The 16,508-nt window shown below is 38.7% G+C and overlaps 1 protein-coding gene across 1 annotated transcript in view; it reads right to left on the bottom strand.

Moving 5' to 3' along the window:
• Positions 1-869: 869 nt before the first annotated feature.
• LOC113641923 (probable phospholipid-transporting ATPase IIA) overlaps positions 870-16,508 on the bottom strand; it is a 37,341-nt gene continuing 21,702 nt past the window's right edge. Inside the window, exons 18-28 of the mRNA XM_027145117.2 lie at positions 16,124-16,294; positions 14,961-15,059; positions 13,303-13,392; positions 12,205-12,349; positions 11,181-11,245; positions 10,334-10,489; positions 8,881-8,945; positions 7,225-7,333; positions 7,086-7,143; positions 5,755-5,958; positions 870-3,149 (exon numbers count right to left, since the gene is read on the bottom strand). Of these exons, the coding sequence (XP_027000918.1) occupies positions 3,013-3,149; positions 5,755-5,958; positions 7,086-7,143; positions 7,225-7,333; positions 8,881-8,945; positions 10,334-10,489; positions 11,181-11,245; positions 12,205-12,349; positions 13,303-13,392; positions 14,961-15,059; positions 16,124-16,294 (1,299 nt within the window). The 3' untranslated portion in view covers positions 870-3,012. The remainder of the gene's footprint in view (positions 3,150-5,754; positions 5,959-7,085; positions 7,144-7,224; positions 7,334-8,880; positions 8,946-10,333; positions 10,490-11,180; positions 11,246-12,204; positions 12,350-13,302; positions 13,393-14,960; positions 15,060-16,123; positions 16,295-16,508) is intronic.

The raw sequence follows: 16,508 nt of genomic DNA, 5'->3' as shown, positions 1-16,508 counted from the left end.
TTAACTGAAAAATTGAGCTTGATACATTAAATCAGACAGTATAGGAGCTTCTATATCAGTTATAAAAAACTATACACAAAAATGTATTCATTGATCGGTCCAGCCAAAAACATCACATTCTATTCTATAATGTGTTACAAGTTATTCATGTAACACATCAGTGTGATACGGCACTCAGTACTTTTCCAAGTTGTAAAAGGATTGGAACAATTATGGGGCCTAGCTGTTAATTTGGAGATGGAGTTACAGATGTTATGGATCTGATTAAAATTTAGCTCAATGCCAAGCGCCCAAAGAAACCTTTCCATTATTGGAGTGTGTTAAGGAAAGTAATAAATAAACTATTTGCAGACATGCTAAAGTGAATTGCACACAGATTTCATAGAATTACAATTTATTCCTTATTTGACGTTTTACGTTACATAATCAAGCGTCAATAAACTGACTGCTTCTGAGACTCCCTCTCCTGGTGAACACTCACACATCCACACTGAGGGAGGGAGGGAGGGAGGGAGAGAGAGAGAGAGAGAGAGAGAGAGAGAGAGAGAGAGATCAGGAATTGAATGCTCAGAATGTGATTCAGTATGTATTTCCTTATTATTCTATTTTTAGTATATTATTTTATTTTAAACACCTTTTTTAAATCTTGACTTCTAACAAATACAGACATAAAAAAATCACTACATATCGCCATGTGTATGATAGTGTATGTGACATAAAATTAGAATTTGAATCTATATTCATACATGAAATAAAATTATATATATATATATATATATATATATATATATATATATATATATATATATATATATATATATAAAACAACTCACTGAACAGAAGAACTGAAATCACACTCAACTCCAACATCCATGATAAGAAAACTCCTACTTTATTTCAACGCCACGGACATTCAGTTATTTTGTCCCTTTTTGTTCGGCAATTATTTATCGGTGTGCAAATTCCAACACAAATTAGAAATGTTAATAAATAAAATGCTTTTTTTTTTTTTGTTTGTTATTTACAATACAGCAATTCACAAGTCATCAACTAATAAAAAGTAGTTCGGACATTTAAAACGGATAACAAGTACAGAACAGAAATCACATGAGTACATGGCATTGTACACTAGTCTAGGTCCAACTGCCAAGTCAGCACTAGTACAATCCCTGTGAACACAAATCAAAGCAAAGACAATTTGTTCTTGATATGTTACCTGTTTGAATGATCATTATAATTATTCAGTGATTATTTACTGTAATACACATGATAGGGATTTGTTGTTCAAATATCCCTTAATTTTTTAAGTTATTCCCTTCTTGAATGTAATTAATTGCACCCAGGAGGACAAATTGGAGTGATTATAAAACAAAGAAATCTTTTTGCATGCAGAGGTACCAACACTGCTAACAACAAGCATCAGACAGAAAAATCCTGCATTTTTTTTTACAAGGTCTTTTAAAGGAGAACAAACACAAACCATCAACACCTTCTTGTTTTATACTGGTTTAAACTTTAAACTAACTGTGTATTGTTTCCTTCAAAAACAAGCAAACTGTACAGACTCTGTTATTTAACTCTGACTGATCTCAAGAAAATACCAGTTTATACCATGTAACTAGAAAAATTATACTTTAGTGTTAAATGTTGTTAGCGGCCATTTTAAACTCAGGGATGAGCACAACTTCCCAAGTCGGAGGTCAGAGATACAAGTTTAAGACAAACACTGCATGGAGTCGACATGAAACAGAATCGGATGCTAGCTGTACGTACGTACATCCCTCGTCTTTTCCCCTTCGGTGAACGTTAATCTTGCTTGGATTGTTGCTTTAGCTAAAATAACACAAAACTCTAATGTTCACATGTCTCCATAAAAGAGCTCCAAAATCTTAAATGCTATAGCAAAACCGTACATTTTGTCACCCCTGACTGCAAGAAAATTGGTCAATATGGCACATGGTCAGAGCGTCACCCTTGTTACCTTACCAAAAAAACAAACAAACAAACAAACAAACATTTGGACGAATCCACACGCTGAAACACAGTTAATCAATATTAAGTGCATACATTAGATCGTTTAGCTTATGTACAATCCTGATGTGAAATGTAGACGAAGCGCGAAGCGTTTTGGAGCTGAGAGGGCGTGTTCTAAAAAGACGTGGACTAAATGTAGTGGAAATAGGAAAAGTGGTTAGTGCTCTGTCTGAAATCTACTCATTCATGCACAGAGACAGAGGGAAACCAGAGGTCACCGCAAGAGTGGACACGGTTAGAGGGAGCAGAAACGGGAGCTGTATGCTAAAATAGCAGTTTGTTTGTGGTGTGTTATACTCATCATGGTCTTTAGACACAACACAATGGTATTCAGTAACCTTACGCCTGAACCAACACCACCGTCTGAGACAACATGCTAATCTAAACAGATCGACTACACTACAGGGGCGTGTGCGCGCACACACTTAGGATCACTTTATATTCAATATATTTAATTTCTAGAATACTTTCCAAAGCAATACCTTTCAAAAGATCAAGTCTGAACCAAAACGAATTCATTTTGATTTGAAATTAATTCCCTCTCTTTTCCCTATACCTTCTTTGCAAAATAAATCGAAATTCACTTCCCTCAGGATTCTCGAAAGCTCCGGTGCGCACCGTAGCTACAGTAACCCGCATGTTTAGCCCTCACTAGTGAGTGACTCACTCGAGCAATCAAGCATGAAAGTACCCTTGTGATTCAGCTCCGATGGCCCTTTAGGAACCCGGCTCAGCTTCATAGCTGTGGTGTGACTGCAAATGGCACAAATGAGAAGATTCTTCATGGAATCAATCATTATATTTGAGAAACACCTTCCAGAATGGCCCTTGACATTCTCGCCGCTTTTAATAGAAAAACAAAAGCCTGTGCAAATCGCTTCAGTCACCCACATGACCAAAAAATTAATAATAATTTAAAAAAAAAAAAAAAAAAACACCCTGGAAATGCGTCTTTCTGTTTACATTTCTTGATCGGCTCTAAGTGGTCAGCTTGGAGTAGCTGGGAGGTGAGAAGCGTCTGCGCAGGTATTTCAGGATGTACAGAGGCAAGCAGCTGACCAGCGTGATGACGGTCACCTTCCAAACGAATGACAGCGTGGTGATAAAATAGACATCTGTGGGTGGATGACAGGAAGCAGAGAATTAAAGACAGTACTGATTGATTACAACAGCAGTTCTTAGGTACAATTATCCACTGAAGCAATAACAAGACCTTTTTTTGGGGGGTGTGTGTGGGGGTGGGGGGGTGTGGAGATTACTAATAAAGATTATCACAGCATGTTTACTGATCAATCACAGTAGCCTCCCATTTGGGATATTCTAAGACCATTAAATGACCGAGATAAAATTAGAAATCAGTTTGTCCTTGTATGACTCATGATGTTTGGGTGGGTTTACAATAACAGCAGCAGCAGTAGCCAGAGTAGGATTGTTTGAACACATTCCTGTGTAGTTTATGTACATGAATGGAATTAAAAGTGGCATCCCTATCTACCGTATCCCTGTCGGTCTTGTTTCCAAGCAAATATTTTACATTCTCACACACAAACATCAAATTTTGTTTGTTGTTGTTAAGTAAACAAATTAAATCTGTTTCGTTTTAGCACTTTAAAGCTGTCGTTGTGATTGCTGTCATGACCGCTATCTCTAAAAGTTTTTCCTAATTTTATATATATATATATATATATATATATATATATATATATATATATATATATATATATATATACACACACACACACACACACACACACACACACACACACACACACACACACACACATAATTATACAATCATATAATCAAATTATGGTGTTATAATTACAGTGATATTTGTACACAACTCGTATTTTTAGGACATAAGACGGCAATGTCTTATACAAACAGACTGAAAGAAGTTGATGTTGATTTGATGTTTCTCATTGTTGTACTTAAAAAAAAAAAAAACATTCTTGAACTGTATTTCATTGGATTTAGTTTAATGGCTTGTTGGCATTTTGTTTCCAAACCTACATATCATCATCTGTAGACTGAACCTCTGAGCTACTAAGCTGTCTGGAAGACTCGTCTGCAGTCTAGACATGCCGGTGAAGCTCGTTCATAGACGTTTAATAATTCCGTCAAGGCTTTGTTTATATTCTTGTATTTTACATTTTAAATTCCAGTCGAATAAGCCTACATTGCACCGCACACACACACACACATATATATATATATATATATATATATATATATATATATATATATATATATATATATATATATATATATATATATATATATATATATATATATATATATAAAAATCTTATAATACTCTGTGACTTATTTAAAGAATTAGCAAGATGTTCACAATTTTCTCCACTGGTTTTTATAATACTGCGCCACCATAAGCTCTCAAAAAATGACAGGTTTCGCCTTAAAATCAAAACTTTCAGTAAACTCCAAACATTCTCCACTGACCTCCTCTGAAAGCACAGATAACACTACATTAGCATTGTGAGGTGGGATAGAGTTTAAAACAGGTATGCAAACACTGACTGACTCCGATACTGATGTTTTTTAATACTGAAAAACAAATTATTATCTCTTTTAGTGTCTACCTGCTATTGTACGGCTCTTGGGCCTGTTACAGAAAATGTCTTAGCTGTGACAAAATGCCCACAAGCAACTTAACTCAAACATGGTCTTTTGTGAAAAAGTGGTGTGGCTGATGTACAATAAGGAGATGCTTAAACACTTGGAAGTGAAAAGAAAAAGCATTTTTGTGCCCATACCACAAAATATCCTGCTTCTATTATGCCGACGAGCATCAACAGAAACCTCAAAACGTCTTGAAGTCATTTGGAGTGATGAGACAAAAATTGAACTTTATGGTCACCACCATAAACCGTTATGTTTGGAGAGCAGTCAACAGGGCCTACGATATGAAACACAACACCTCTACCATGAAGTTTTGGGGGTGGTCTGGGGCAGTGCTGGGGTTGTTGTGAGCTAGATTAAAAAAATGTAACATGAATACAGAAAGTTATCGGAGAATACTTGACGGGTGTACTCGAGAATTTCAAATGAAAGCCTGTACGTGTGATGTAGAATTTTATGAACCAAATCAAAAAGAAAAGAATTTCTTGGAGAGAAATCTGGTACTTTCAGGCATTAAACCCCCTTACACAGGCCGTGTGATAAACACACAGACCTTGGGCACAGTAGTGATCTAGCAGGAAACGAGCAGAGGCGAGTGGTATTTCCTTTCCTGTATAATGTTCACTGCACTGGTCACAGTCTGCGTGGACAGTCTGGAATAGTATCAAGCATTAATTTAGGAAAACAGCAAAGTGTTAGGAGAAAGCCATGAACTCTTGGCTGGGGTAGAAGGGAAATGGAGGAGGAATGTGGCCGCATTCCTTCACCTGGTTTAAAACTTTTGACGTCAGAACAGTTTAAGAGCAAGAGGATGCTTTGCAAGAGGATACACAGTTAGTTTAAGACCTTGACCGTTACCCTGACATGTAGCATGACTGAAATTTCAGAAACTGCTATAAAAAATGTAAAAAACATAAACATCAGCAGGTTGTTACATGTATTTTTTTTAATGGTTTCCTAAAGTAACACTAATAAATAATGAAAATTAGTAAAGAGTAATAATGTGATATTAGTAGTATAATGATAAATGACAGAATGTTTGGTAGAAAGTTGAAGGCATCTTTTGTGCACTCTTACCGATGAATTCGTGTAAGAAGACGAGTGAAGCGATGTAGCAAGCCAGACTCAGGAGCTCGGCCACAATCATGAGCCAGTGCCACGTCTGCACTGTCAGTGCCACCATGAGCAGCTCGGTCAAGATCAGAGAGGTGAATGAAATTGCCACGATGTGCACAAACTCTGACTCAAAGAGCAGCAGTGCGCCGTACATGATGATGCTGCCTGCAAATCACAACAGACCAAACAAAACTCATTTCTAACAAGGCCTACACAAACACAAGTGAAAATCCCTATTATATCTACCTAGGAATCATTGCTATAAAAGCTCAGCTGTTAACATTTACACAGTTGCCAGTTTATTAGGTACACTTAAATAATACCTACAGTATACCCATTAGCCTATTTTTAGGTACATTGATCTGATCTCTTGCTAATCAGCATTATGTTACCCTCCTCTACCCCTATCCATCTCTCCAAAGGAAACACTGTTACGTGAATGGAAAGGGTCAAAGGGGTGTTAACAATCTGTCCATTACTAATAAATGGGTCACAGTCATGGAATGCACAGGCATAGGTAAAATCATAATGATCGAGTTTATACTAAAATTTCTCCAATTCAACGATTTACAGTGTAAAAGCATTAGGTTGTCTTAGCAAACTAGTTACAGTATATGGAATATACCGGAATGACATGATTATAAGTGGGAAGGTCAGGTGTCCATAAACATTTGGCCATATATTTTATTTTACAAAAAAAGGAGACTGCATGTTTGAGACTCGGTGCTTTACTGTCTTTCAGAATCAGGAAGAGATCCATTTTCCATATTTTTGGACAGTTTAAAAACTTGGGGGAAATATTGAAACCTGCCTGAGAAAACAAACAAGGATTTGCTTGTTGATTTAAGCTTAAAGAAAAGAAAGAAAGAAAGAAAGAAAAAAACAGACACCGAACAATTAAAGGAAACATTAATGTGAGTAGGTGAGGTTTGGGTGTAGCACTTGATTTGCCATGTAACACGCCTTTAAAGGACACAAAAGGCAAAAGTGGAAAAGCACCTTAGGTTATTTAACATAAACATCAGACAAATACAGTATTTAAGCTAACCAGGGGAAACGTGTGGGTGAGTTTTGTTTGAATAAAACAACATTCGCTGTATGAGATCCACAGTACTGTCGTATTGTCTCGACTTAGAGTTTCTCTGTTTTCTTAGCAAGCCGCTGGGCTGCCGTTGCAAAGTCATGCTTCATTTAGAGGTAAAAATACATAGTTCTCTCAATTTAGAACACCCAGTGCCTTGTCCATGCAAAACATTTCACAGTGTAATAAAATAAATACCAAATCAGCTTACCTTGGTAGATACTTATCAAAACCCATATGAGGAAAGTTTTGTAGGAAAGAGGTCGACCCTGAAAGAATAAGAAGGGTAAGCCGAGTCGTGATAAAAGCTTTCCTTTTGTAATTTGACATGGACAAAGATTGTCAGATACCTTTAGTAAATCCTTGTAGAGTTCAGGATAAAGCATAGCCACCTCAGATTTCACATCTTTATCCAAAACCAGGGAGAAAACAGGAAACATGGTGTAGATCGTCGAGTAGCTACAGAATGTGGAATAAACATGTGTTAAGAATTAGCAGCCATGTCTTTCATTCAAAAAAAACAAAAAAAAAAAACAAAACCAACAACTTCTAAACAATGTATTGCAAAAGTATTGGCACTGTACAGCAGATGGGTCAATATTTGGTAGATTCCCTTTGGCTGCAGTTACAGCTGTTTTTGCACATCTGGATCCAAATATTTTTGGCCTTTCTTCTTGGAAAAGTTGCTCAAGCGCTGACATGTAGTACAGAGACTGTACAGACAGCAATTTTCAAATCTTACGACAGATTCTTAATCAGATCGAGGTCTGCATACACATATTCAGGTTCTTGGTTTTTAACCATGCGTGCCAGTACAGCTACAGAAGTATGCTTATATTTGAATTGAAAGATGAACATTCTGCCCCAATATCAACGCTCTTGCACACTGGGACAAGCGGTCTTCTAGGACTGAAGAAATTCTGAGCAGTTTCCCAGTAACTGCTGATGAAAAAAGCAACCCCAAGACATGATGCTACCACCACCATGCTTCACTTAGGGGATGATACGAGTGTGATGAAGCAATGCTGGGTTTCTGCAAAATACTGTGCTTTGTGCGAAAGCCAAAAAGTTGGTCTGTTGGTTGTCTTTCTTCTCAACATTATTCCATAAATCCCATCTTTGAGGAGCTCCCTGTCTTTCCAGCTCCTTTAGAGTTAAGCGTGGGTTTTTGAGTTCTTCTCTACTTATTCATAATCTCCTTGTTTTAATAATGGATCTAGTTGTGCATAGAGCTGATGGTGTTTGGGCTATTTTGTTTGACCAACGTTTATTCATACTTTTCTAGAACTTTGTCCTAGACTTGCTTTGAAGAACGGGCAAAATTGTCAGGATCCTCATGTGCAAATCTGACATATCCCAGTAAATCAACAAATGTGAAAAAGTGTGTTCCATGATGCTTGATGTTCCTAACTGCCATAATCAGTGTGATCATTTCTATTCCTAGTGGGATACATTGATTTGTATCTTACAGTTCAATTACAACTGCTTGGTTATCTGCAATGAGCAGCGCAGAAGGGTAGCTGTTGAACACTAGTTCTGTTATTAGCAAGTTAGTCTTACATCATAGAGACTATGGACAAGATATTCTTTCATTAAATATCTTTTAAAGCTTTGTAACTCCTTTCATCCTCGCTTTGACAAATCCTGGCAACAACTGAAAACAGCGGATGGTTTCTTAGCCTTGACTCACAGCAATACAACTATGGGTCAATTTTTTATTTTTATTTTTTTCAAACCACACACTGCCTTAGAAACGCTGATACACAGTACACAAAACTTTGCCCCAAACTATGAAATGAATATCTCAGCTCATAATTTCTAGCATTACAATGGAACTATTGGTGTTCGGCAGCTTCCATGCAGTCAGCACTGTGTGAACTTTTTTCACCGTAACAATACTGCAACTCAAATCAAATGTCACAGCAGTATGCAATGCATAATTGAAATGCCAGTGAGATTTCACTGAATGCGATGAGTCACCACAGCTGTGTGATTATGCCACTCACCCGATGATGAGAAAGCCTTGGTAGAGAGGAACTGATGCGAAGTAGAAAACGGAGGAGAAGACGGCCTAGGGAAGATTCAAGCAGATATTTACTACTGTGCGTTATAGCTTCATCAAAGCGTTTTCACTTTATACATGTATTCCAAACCTGTTATCCACTCCCCATTAACTATAATAACATGTATATACTCAAAAAAAAGAGAATTCAAGTAAATGCATTCATTTAGTTAGACATTTTGGCCGACTTCCTTATTTAGATTGACCTCGCTAATGCTCGTGTGGCTAAATGAGGCACAAATCCACACAGCCACTTTCCAAAATCTAGTGCCAATCCTTTCCATAAAAATGGGAGGTTATTTTAACACTAAAGGTGGCTAACTCTGGAATGTGATGACGTGTAGGATGCTCAGGTGTCCACAAACGTTTGCCCATATCGTACAGCTCATGTATCCTTTGTTTCTCGCTAATTTTGTAGTGTTAAATGCACTAACATGCACATCTCGGAGATGTCATTTTACAGTATTAGTACACAGAATAAAGGAGCTGTTAGCAAGTTAGAGGAGATTCCCACTATGTTATGATCACTTTGCTATGATCTTAGCACATCTGCCTCACATACAAACACATGTCACTTGGTGACAGCAGCAGCTGCAAATTTGCTGCAAGTTGATTTTTTTATGATCAGATGCCAAATTCATTGTATAGTAACAATACTGTAGCTTGTCCATGCCAGTGACTGAGCTATTCCACAACGAATCCTTGTGACCTCTTGTGAAACTGTTCTGGCGATCAAGAATGTAAGGATGTTATGTATGTAACCATAGTTCAGTGACTAAGTCGAGGACCACCAAACCTCTGGGTCAAGAAAGGGGGAATCTGAAAGGCTAAGTGTGACGAAGCATGGATATGATTGCTATTTCGTACTTAGCAAGAAAACCAACACACAGGAAAACCGCCTAGCAAGAAGAGCTCAAGGAAGTACAGGATTATCATCAAGGTCAAAGGATGAATAAGGTGCAATGTTCCCAGCAGAGTCGTGGAAAGGTATCTGTAACATCCATCTCTATTTTTAATAATAGAGTACCAGAGTGAGCCTTTTTGCATTTAACTGCATGACTCAGAACAGTAACCTCACTCAATTTGTTCACTGTGTTGCAACGTTTGTTCAATAAACTACTGTTGAAGATTTTCTACTCATTAATAAAGATCCTCATTAACATGAGTCATAGTGTGGTCTGTGCCAATGCACAGGCTGGGTGTGTAGACAGATTATTTTGGGGCTGAAGAATAGTTTTAGCCTGGAAAGTAAAAGCAGTTTTTTTTTGGAAACATAGACCTGTTTGTGAATATAGGGAGTGGTTTACTTTTCTCTGCTTTGCACACACACACACACACACACACACACACACACACACACACACACACACACACACAAACACACACACACACAGTACCTGCATGGTACTGATACAGAGGCTCCTGTGAATGACAAACTGACTGAGGGCAGCCGATCTCTTGTAGCTGTTTCGTCCGTGCACCATGAGCAGTCTACCCAGATGTTTGAACTGAGTCACTGAAAAATCAGCAGCGAGCGAAGCCTGCTTTCCCTCCTGACAAAACAAACACACAACATTTTAGTTTGCTTTCCCTCTCTACGGAGAATAAAAGAAAACATACTTTATACATATGTAGAAATGCTAGAAGATTTATCTGCAGTGTGAATGAAATGAAACCATGAAGCCCAGAGAGCTATAGACTTTTCAGGGAAAAATTACAATCCCACATAAACCACGCCAATTTAATCTGGGTTGTGCTATGTTAGTCACGGGTGAGTCAATATCAGTTAACCAGCTCATAATGTCTCATTTTCGGCGTTTGGAAAGAGCATTTGGCCCACCACAAAATTTGACTTGGGACAATTCTGACTTTGCAGTGTTTGAAGTCTCTGTAGACTCAATATCGTAAAAAACAAAAAAAGCACACTGAAACTCTCCAACACCTACAAGCAGAGCGATGTTTCAATGATCCCATCCCGTCTGTGTCCTCGCCGACAGACAAATCATAGACGGTGACGGACAAATATAGCCAGATGTAGGTCAAAAACCATTCGCACTGTTTTGTGGCTTTTACTCGCACACTACCTCCACAAATTAGGTATGAAGAGCGGAAAATCTTTGTCCAGATGTGCGAGTGTGTGGAGCATGTGATAATGATGCGGTAAGCACACATGGAGAGATGGTTGCGGATGTGTGCGACAAAGCGTTTGACACTGCAGACGCACAGGGACCAAGTGGCTCTTACTTTGCCTTCCACTCCCACGCCACAGTCAGCTTCCTGGATCATGCTGACATCATTTCCTCCGTCCCCTGAGAGGCAGACAGAGAGATAGCAATGTTGGCTGAGTGACCAGTACTTCTGAGATTATCGTAGGGCAGTTTTTACACAGCAGTGCAACACAATTTTGTCATATTTCACTGTTATTATTTACTGAAAAACTAAAATAATACATGCATACAAGCATATGATTCAACGTCTAGTCTTAAGAGAGGACGAGAACCGATAACCATGTGCTAAAATATCCGTGTGAACAAAATATTCAGTTATATTTTCAATTTTACACAAAGATGTTTGAAATTTTGACCTTTTCGTACACCTTAAAACATGGCGTAAATCTGCCCCCTTAGCTTACTAAATATTTAGCATGCTATATATTTTAATGTATGAGGGTCAAATTTTGCATTGTTTATTGCAAGTAGGTGTCAGAAAGGTGAAAACGACATAATCTCAATTTCTGTCAATGCATTCACTCCAGCTCTTAAAGCAAAGAGGGAGCTCAGGGGTTAAAGTGTTGGACTACTGTTCGGAAAGTCGCGAGCTCGAACCCTGAGCAAGGCCCTTAATCCTGAACCTCTAGCGTGTAGTAGCGTGTAACTGTGCCCTGTGATGGTTTGGCTCCCTGTCCAGGGAGTCTCCTGCCTTGTGCTCCATGTCCCCTGACATTGGCTGCGGGTCTTTGTGACTCTGTTTTGTACAACCGGAAACAACATTAATATTTGGACACAGTTTTGGTCCCTCCACTGTGTTGCGTATGTACTTTATGCCAGTCCTTTGTCTTCAGTGATCTTAAACGCTCTGTAATTTCCTAGGAAACTTGTAGCCGAGAAATAATCTGTGCTGTGACTTTAGCCATGAATTGTGGTCTCGCTAAACATATTTTATTTTTATACGCTCTACAGAAAACGTCTGCTAAATTAAAATATCATTCAGAGCCACGTCTCATTGAAGAAACGATGCTCTCTGTGACAGTGATGCACAATGTACTCACCCACAGCACACGTGAGTTTGCCTGTGCGCTCCTGCAGCAACCTCACGATCTGAGCTTTCTGTGTTGGAGCACAGCGACAGCACACCACAGCTGGGCACTGGCACGCCAGCTCCATAAACTCATACTCGTAATACTTCAGGCATACCTGCAGAAAACAGTCTATTTAATGACTTCCTTACTGCAAACATGGCTAGTAATCTGTCACCAAACACAGTGGTGCTACATGACATGCTAGCTATGATATAAATCTAATTTGTGGCCTATTATTTAAAATCTTTAAGGATTTTGTCTAACGCTAATTAAAGTTTTGTCACCTTCTGTCTGTGGCTCATTTACAGACACTGGTGCAGATGTTCAGGAACACGTCTGCCTACGATGACCACTTTTGTGTCTCATTTTACAAATTGATAAAGATGATGGTATTTGTGGAATAAACTGAACAGGAGATGAGGGTAACTACTTATCTGGAGGATTGACACATCATGACTCTTTCCTGTTCTGACACCGAGGTCGTGGAATAAACTTCCCCTAGATGTCCTAAAAGATGAGTCTTAATATCTGGCTATCTACAAAGACAGGTGAAGACCTATCCTACCTTTTCCTGAACACGTAAACTAGCGCTTATATTCCCGGTTTGTTTGCATGAATGTATTTAAAAAAAACAATAGTTTCAGGTTGATGCTATCCTAAGTCTCTGTCCTAGTGAACCAGTGATAGAGACTACAAAGCACTTTTGTATGTTGCTTCGGATAGGGACGTCTGTCAAATGTAAATGTTATGGTGTACAGATACATCTGAGATTGGTGGTTGGCAAACTACACATTTTTGTATTATTAACTCCAAGACAGAGGAAAAAAAGCCTGGTGAGGGAACGATTGTTTATAGCTGTTCTAAAGTAAGTGATAATAGGAACTAAGCTGTCTCTCTGGACGTTCTATGACGTACAAACTAACGTTGCATGGTTCAATGTAGAACAATTAAAAATTGCAAAATGCTGTGGTATGAAAGGATGTTCCAAATGTTGAATGCTTTCTGTGAGCTCAACCTACTACACTTAAAAGTGGTATCACATTATGACTGGCTATGCATGAGGTTTACCTCAAGAGAGTCTCCTGATATTACCAGAGCACAGTCGTGCTTCCTCCTGAAAGCGTTGAGCTCGAGGTGGGCCTCGCCTCGTGTGGTCACCTGGAAACACACAAAAAAAAATGTACAGTGTCAGCTGGGTTAGGGTTACACATACATTTAAGCACGCACACAATGATAGTAATCTCACTCAAATAAACTAGAGAGCTTAACCACATCAAACGCAGAAGAATACAGCTGCTGACTTCAACTGTCAGCTCTCGTAAAAGGCCCATGACCCAAGCCAAGCGCTTAACTGTCACGCGGACATGCTTGCCTGCTACTCTCGTGTGGAAAAGAGTTTCATAAAGGAAATGAGGCTCTGGGTTTGTTAGATCGAACTTAACAGATAGGCCTAAGTTTGGTTCCATTACGAATGTCACCTCAGGAGACAAATTCATTTCATTAAATGCTGCACAGAAACATAATAACAGGAGGGATAGTTAATATTTTGGCCTCTCCAGAAAAACAAAACAAACAAACAAACAAAAAAAAAAACCAGGAAAGGTCAAAATAATGAACACGATGTTAAGCTTTCAAGTTAATGCAATACAGAGCGATTACTCTCTTCTGTTGTTTATTAAAGTTAACAATGAAATCACGTTGTCAACAAATCTTAGAAAGAATCGTGCCCAGAAATCCATCTGCAGTTCTTGGGCAGGAAAGGATGTTTTCTAATCAGAGGAGTGTACACAATTTGGCCATCCATCTGTCAACTTCAAAACACATTTAGACTCTTATCCAGATTTCATTTGTATCTAAAGAGGAAGTTGCTCCAGATGCAGGGCCTCTCGGGCGCCCCAGACCTCGGGGGGGTGGTGCGGTTGTTTTTAATGCTGTGCCAGACATTGTCTTTGTTTTTGGGTAAGGACAGCGTTGCCTTAACCTAAGGGCCCAGACTCCCTCCGCTTTGGCAGTCATCCATAGGGAACACACACAAACACACACACACTTATGCAGGTACAAGGAAAGGTGTAGACCTCTGTTTGACACCCTTAAGGGAATATCAAAGCTGTGTAACTAAACTGGGATGGTCGCAGGTCATGGACTGGACGACTTTGCCAAAGATTGTAAACCTGTCTGTATGTAAACTAACCATTTTAACCCTTATATAATATATAGGAAAAGTGATTCTGAACTTTTTCCCTTCTATTCGCCATTGATGGGAAGGCTACGAAAAGTAAAATGTACGTTTGAACACAAACTCCATACATACATAAACTACAGATCCCTAGCTAGCTCTGGATTTCACTAGCTAACACTTAACCCACAACAACTACCATGTAGGGAAGGTGAAGGATCCCACGTGCTTCCATAGAGACCTGTGCAGCTCTTAAACAGCATCAACGCTGCTCATCTACCATTACATATGTGAAAAGTTGGTATGTACGTGTTGTAGTGTTGTTCTGACAGATGGGCTGAGAGCAATGCCATACCTCTCGCCCTCAAGAGCAGGGCAGTTACACTTATCTGGACGTCCTATTCCTACTGGTGTCATCAGGCACTCGGTGATTATCCTGCTTTAATATCGGTGCTGTATTTTTAATGCACCATTTTATGCACTTTATATAAAAAAATGATGTGGAATATTGTATGTTTTTATATAAGGATCGAAATGAGAAAACACTTACAGGCCTAAAGACGTGGACGTCCTGATTACGGGTCACCAAGTGGGCATTCTTGGCTGTGCAAGTGGCTGTCTCCAGTTTGTCTCCTGTCAGCATCCATACCTTTCCAAACAGTAACATTACATTATTAATCACTGATTATACAGTACATATAACTCGTAATAATTGTACTGTGTATTCTGTGAACACAACCAGCACCACTGTACATATCATTATAATCCAGATTAAGTGGGCGGGGCTTATTGAGGCCTCTTTGCTCTTTGACAAGACATAAACAAACAAACAAACAAACAAACAAACAAACAAACTCATTAGACATAAATGATTTTGAACCTTGCAAGAGAAATATCAGGCTTTGGTCATATAATGAATGAAACTGGAGCACAGACACTCACCAAAGGTACAAGCACTGTATCATACTACAACATTAACAAGGTATCTTTGGGAAATTAATCTACGCTAATAAAATGATCATGAAAAAAAAATGATGCTGTTTGAATCTCAATTTTTAATCTTTAATGAAATTATGATGGAAAACCACAGAGAGAAACATTGATTTGAAAAATAAATACAAAAGTATAAAAAATACAAACAAAAAACACGCCTATTGTATCGTATCTATAAAATCACGTTTACACCCTGGAGAGCAGATTTTTCTCCTCATTCATTTTCCACCAAATGTCCCTCAAACTTTCATATTTCATATCAACTCGTGCTTCTTCATCGAAAATCATCTCTCCCATAATGCTCGAGAAATGAATCCCACACCTTTTCATTTTGTGCTCAGGCTTTTCACATCTCACTGCCTTTAATCAGCTATCAAGTAGCTCTGTGCATTAAAGGTGCAAGGGATGTGTTCGGTTTCTTTTTTTCTTGCTATTACAAATAACGTGGAAAATATGTTACATGCTTACAAAAGTGATGGTTTATGACATGGCCTGTTGAAATAGAAGTATATTAGCGATGGGTTGTGTTGGTGTTTATTGTTATAGTCTCTCCCTGATGCATAGAACATGGTGCTAATCACCAAGCAAAGCTGGAAATTAGGGGATGTATTGAGTAGTTGAAAAGTACCAGTACTGTAAGTCAGGACTGAATCTGAATATAAGAGTTTGGCTGAGCATTGGAAGAAAACTGTAAATGCTGCATAAACAGAATTGGCTTACTTTAATGCCAGCATTGCGGAGGATCTCCAGCGTTGGCCTCACATCAGCCTGCAGCTGGTCCTCCACCCCAGTCAGACATAGCAGCTCCATCTCCATCTCTAGACTCTCGAGGACCGTGGCTACCTTAAGTGAGCGGTCATGGACGCTCAGCTTGGCCTGGACGTAACGCGCCTATGGGGCACAAACAGATCCTGACATCTTTCTGACAGAACAGCAGGGCTTGTAGATGAAAAGTTGTGCTTGTATTAATGCTAAATTGGTTTTGGTCCCAAAAAATATGCACAAGTCGTCCTGTATCCTCTTCAATGTTTTGCAAATTACTATGATTCTTTTTCATTTCTTTTTTTTGAGGGATCATGGACACGTTCAGTGCCATAAACTCCTT

This window comes from Tachysurus fulvidraco, chromosome 23 (assembly GCF_022655615.1).
Source record: "Tachysurus fulvidraco isolate hzauxx_2018 chromosome 23, HZAU_PFXX_2.0, whole genome shotgun sequence".
Classification (NCBI taxonomy): Eukaryota; Metazoa; Chordata; class Actinopteri; order Siluriformes; family Bagridae; genus Tachysurus; species Tachysurus fulvidraco.
The sequence above is the reverse complement of the archived record's forward strand: the minus strand, read 5'-3'. Positions and strand labels throughout refer to the sequence as shown.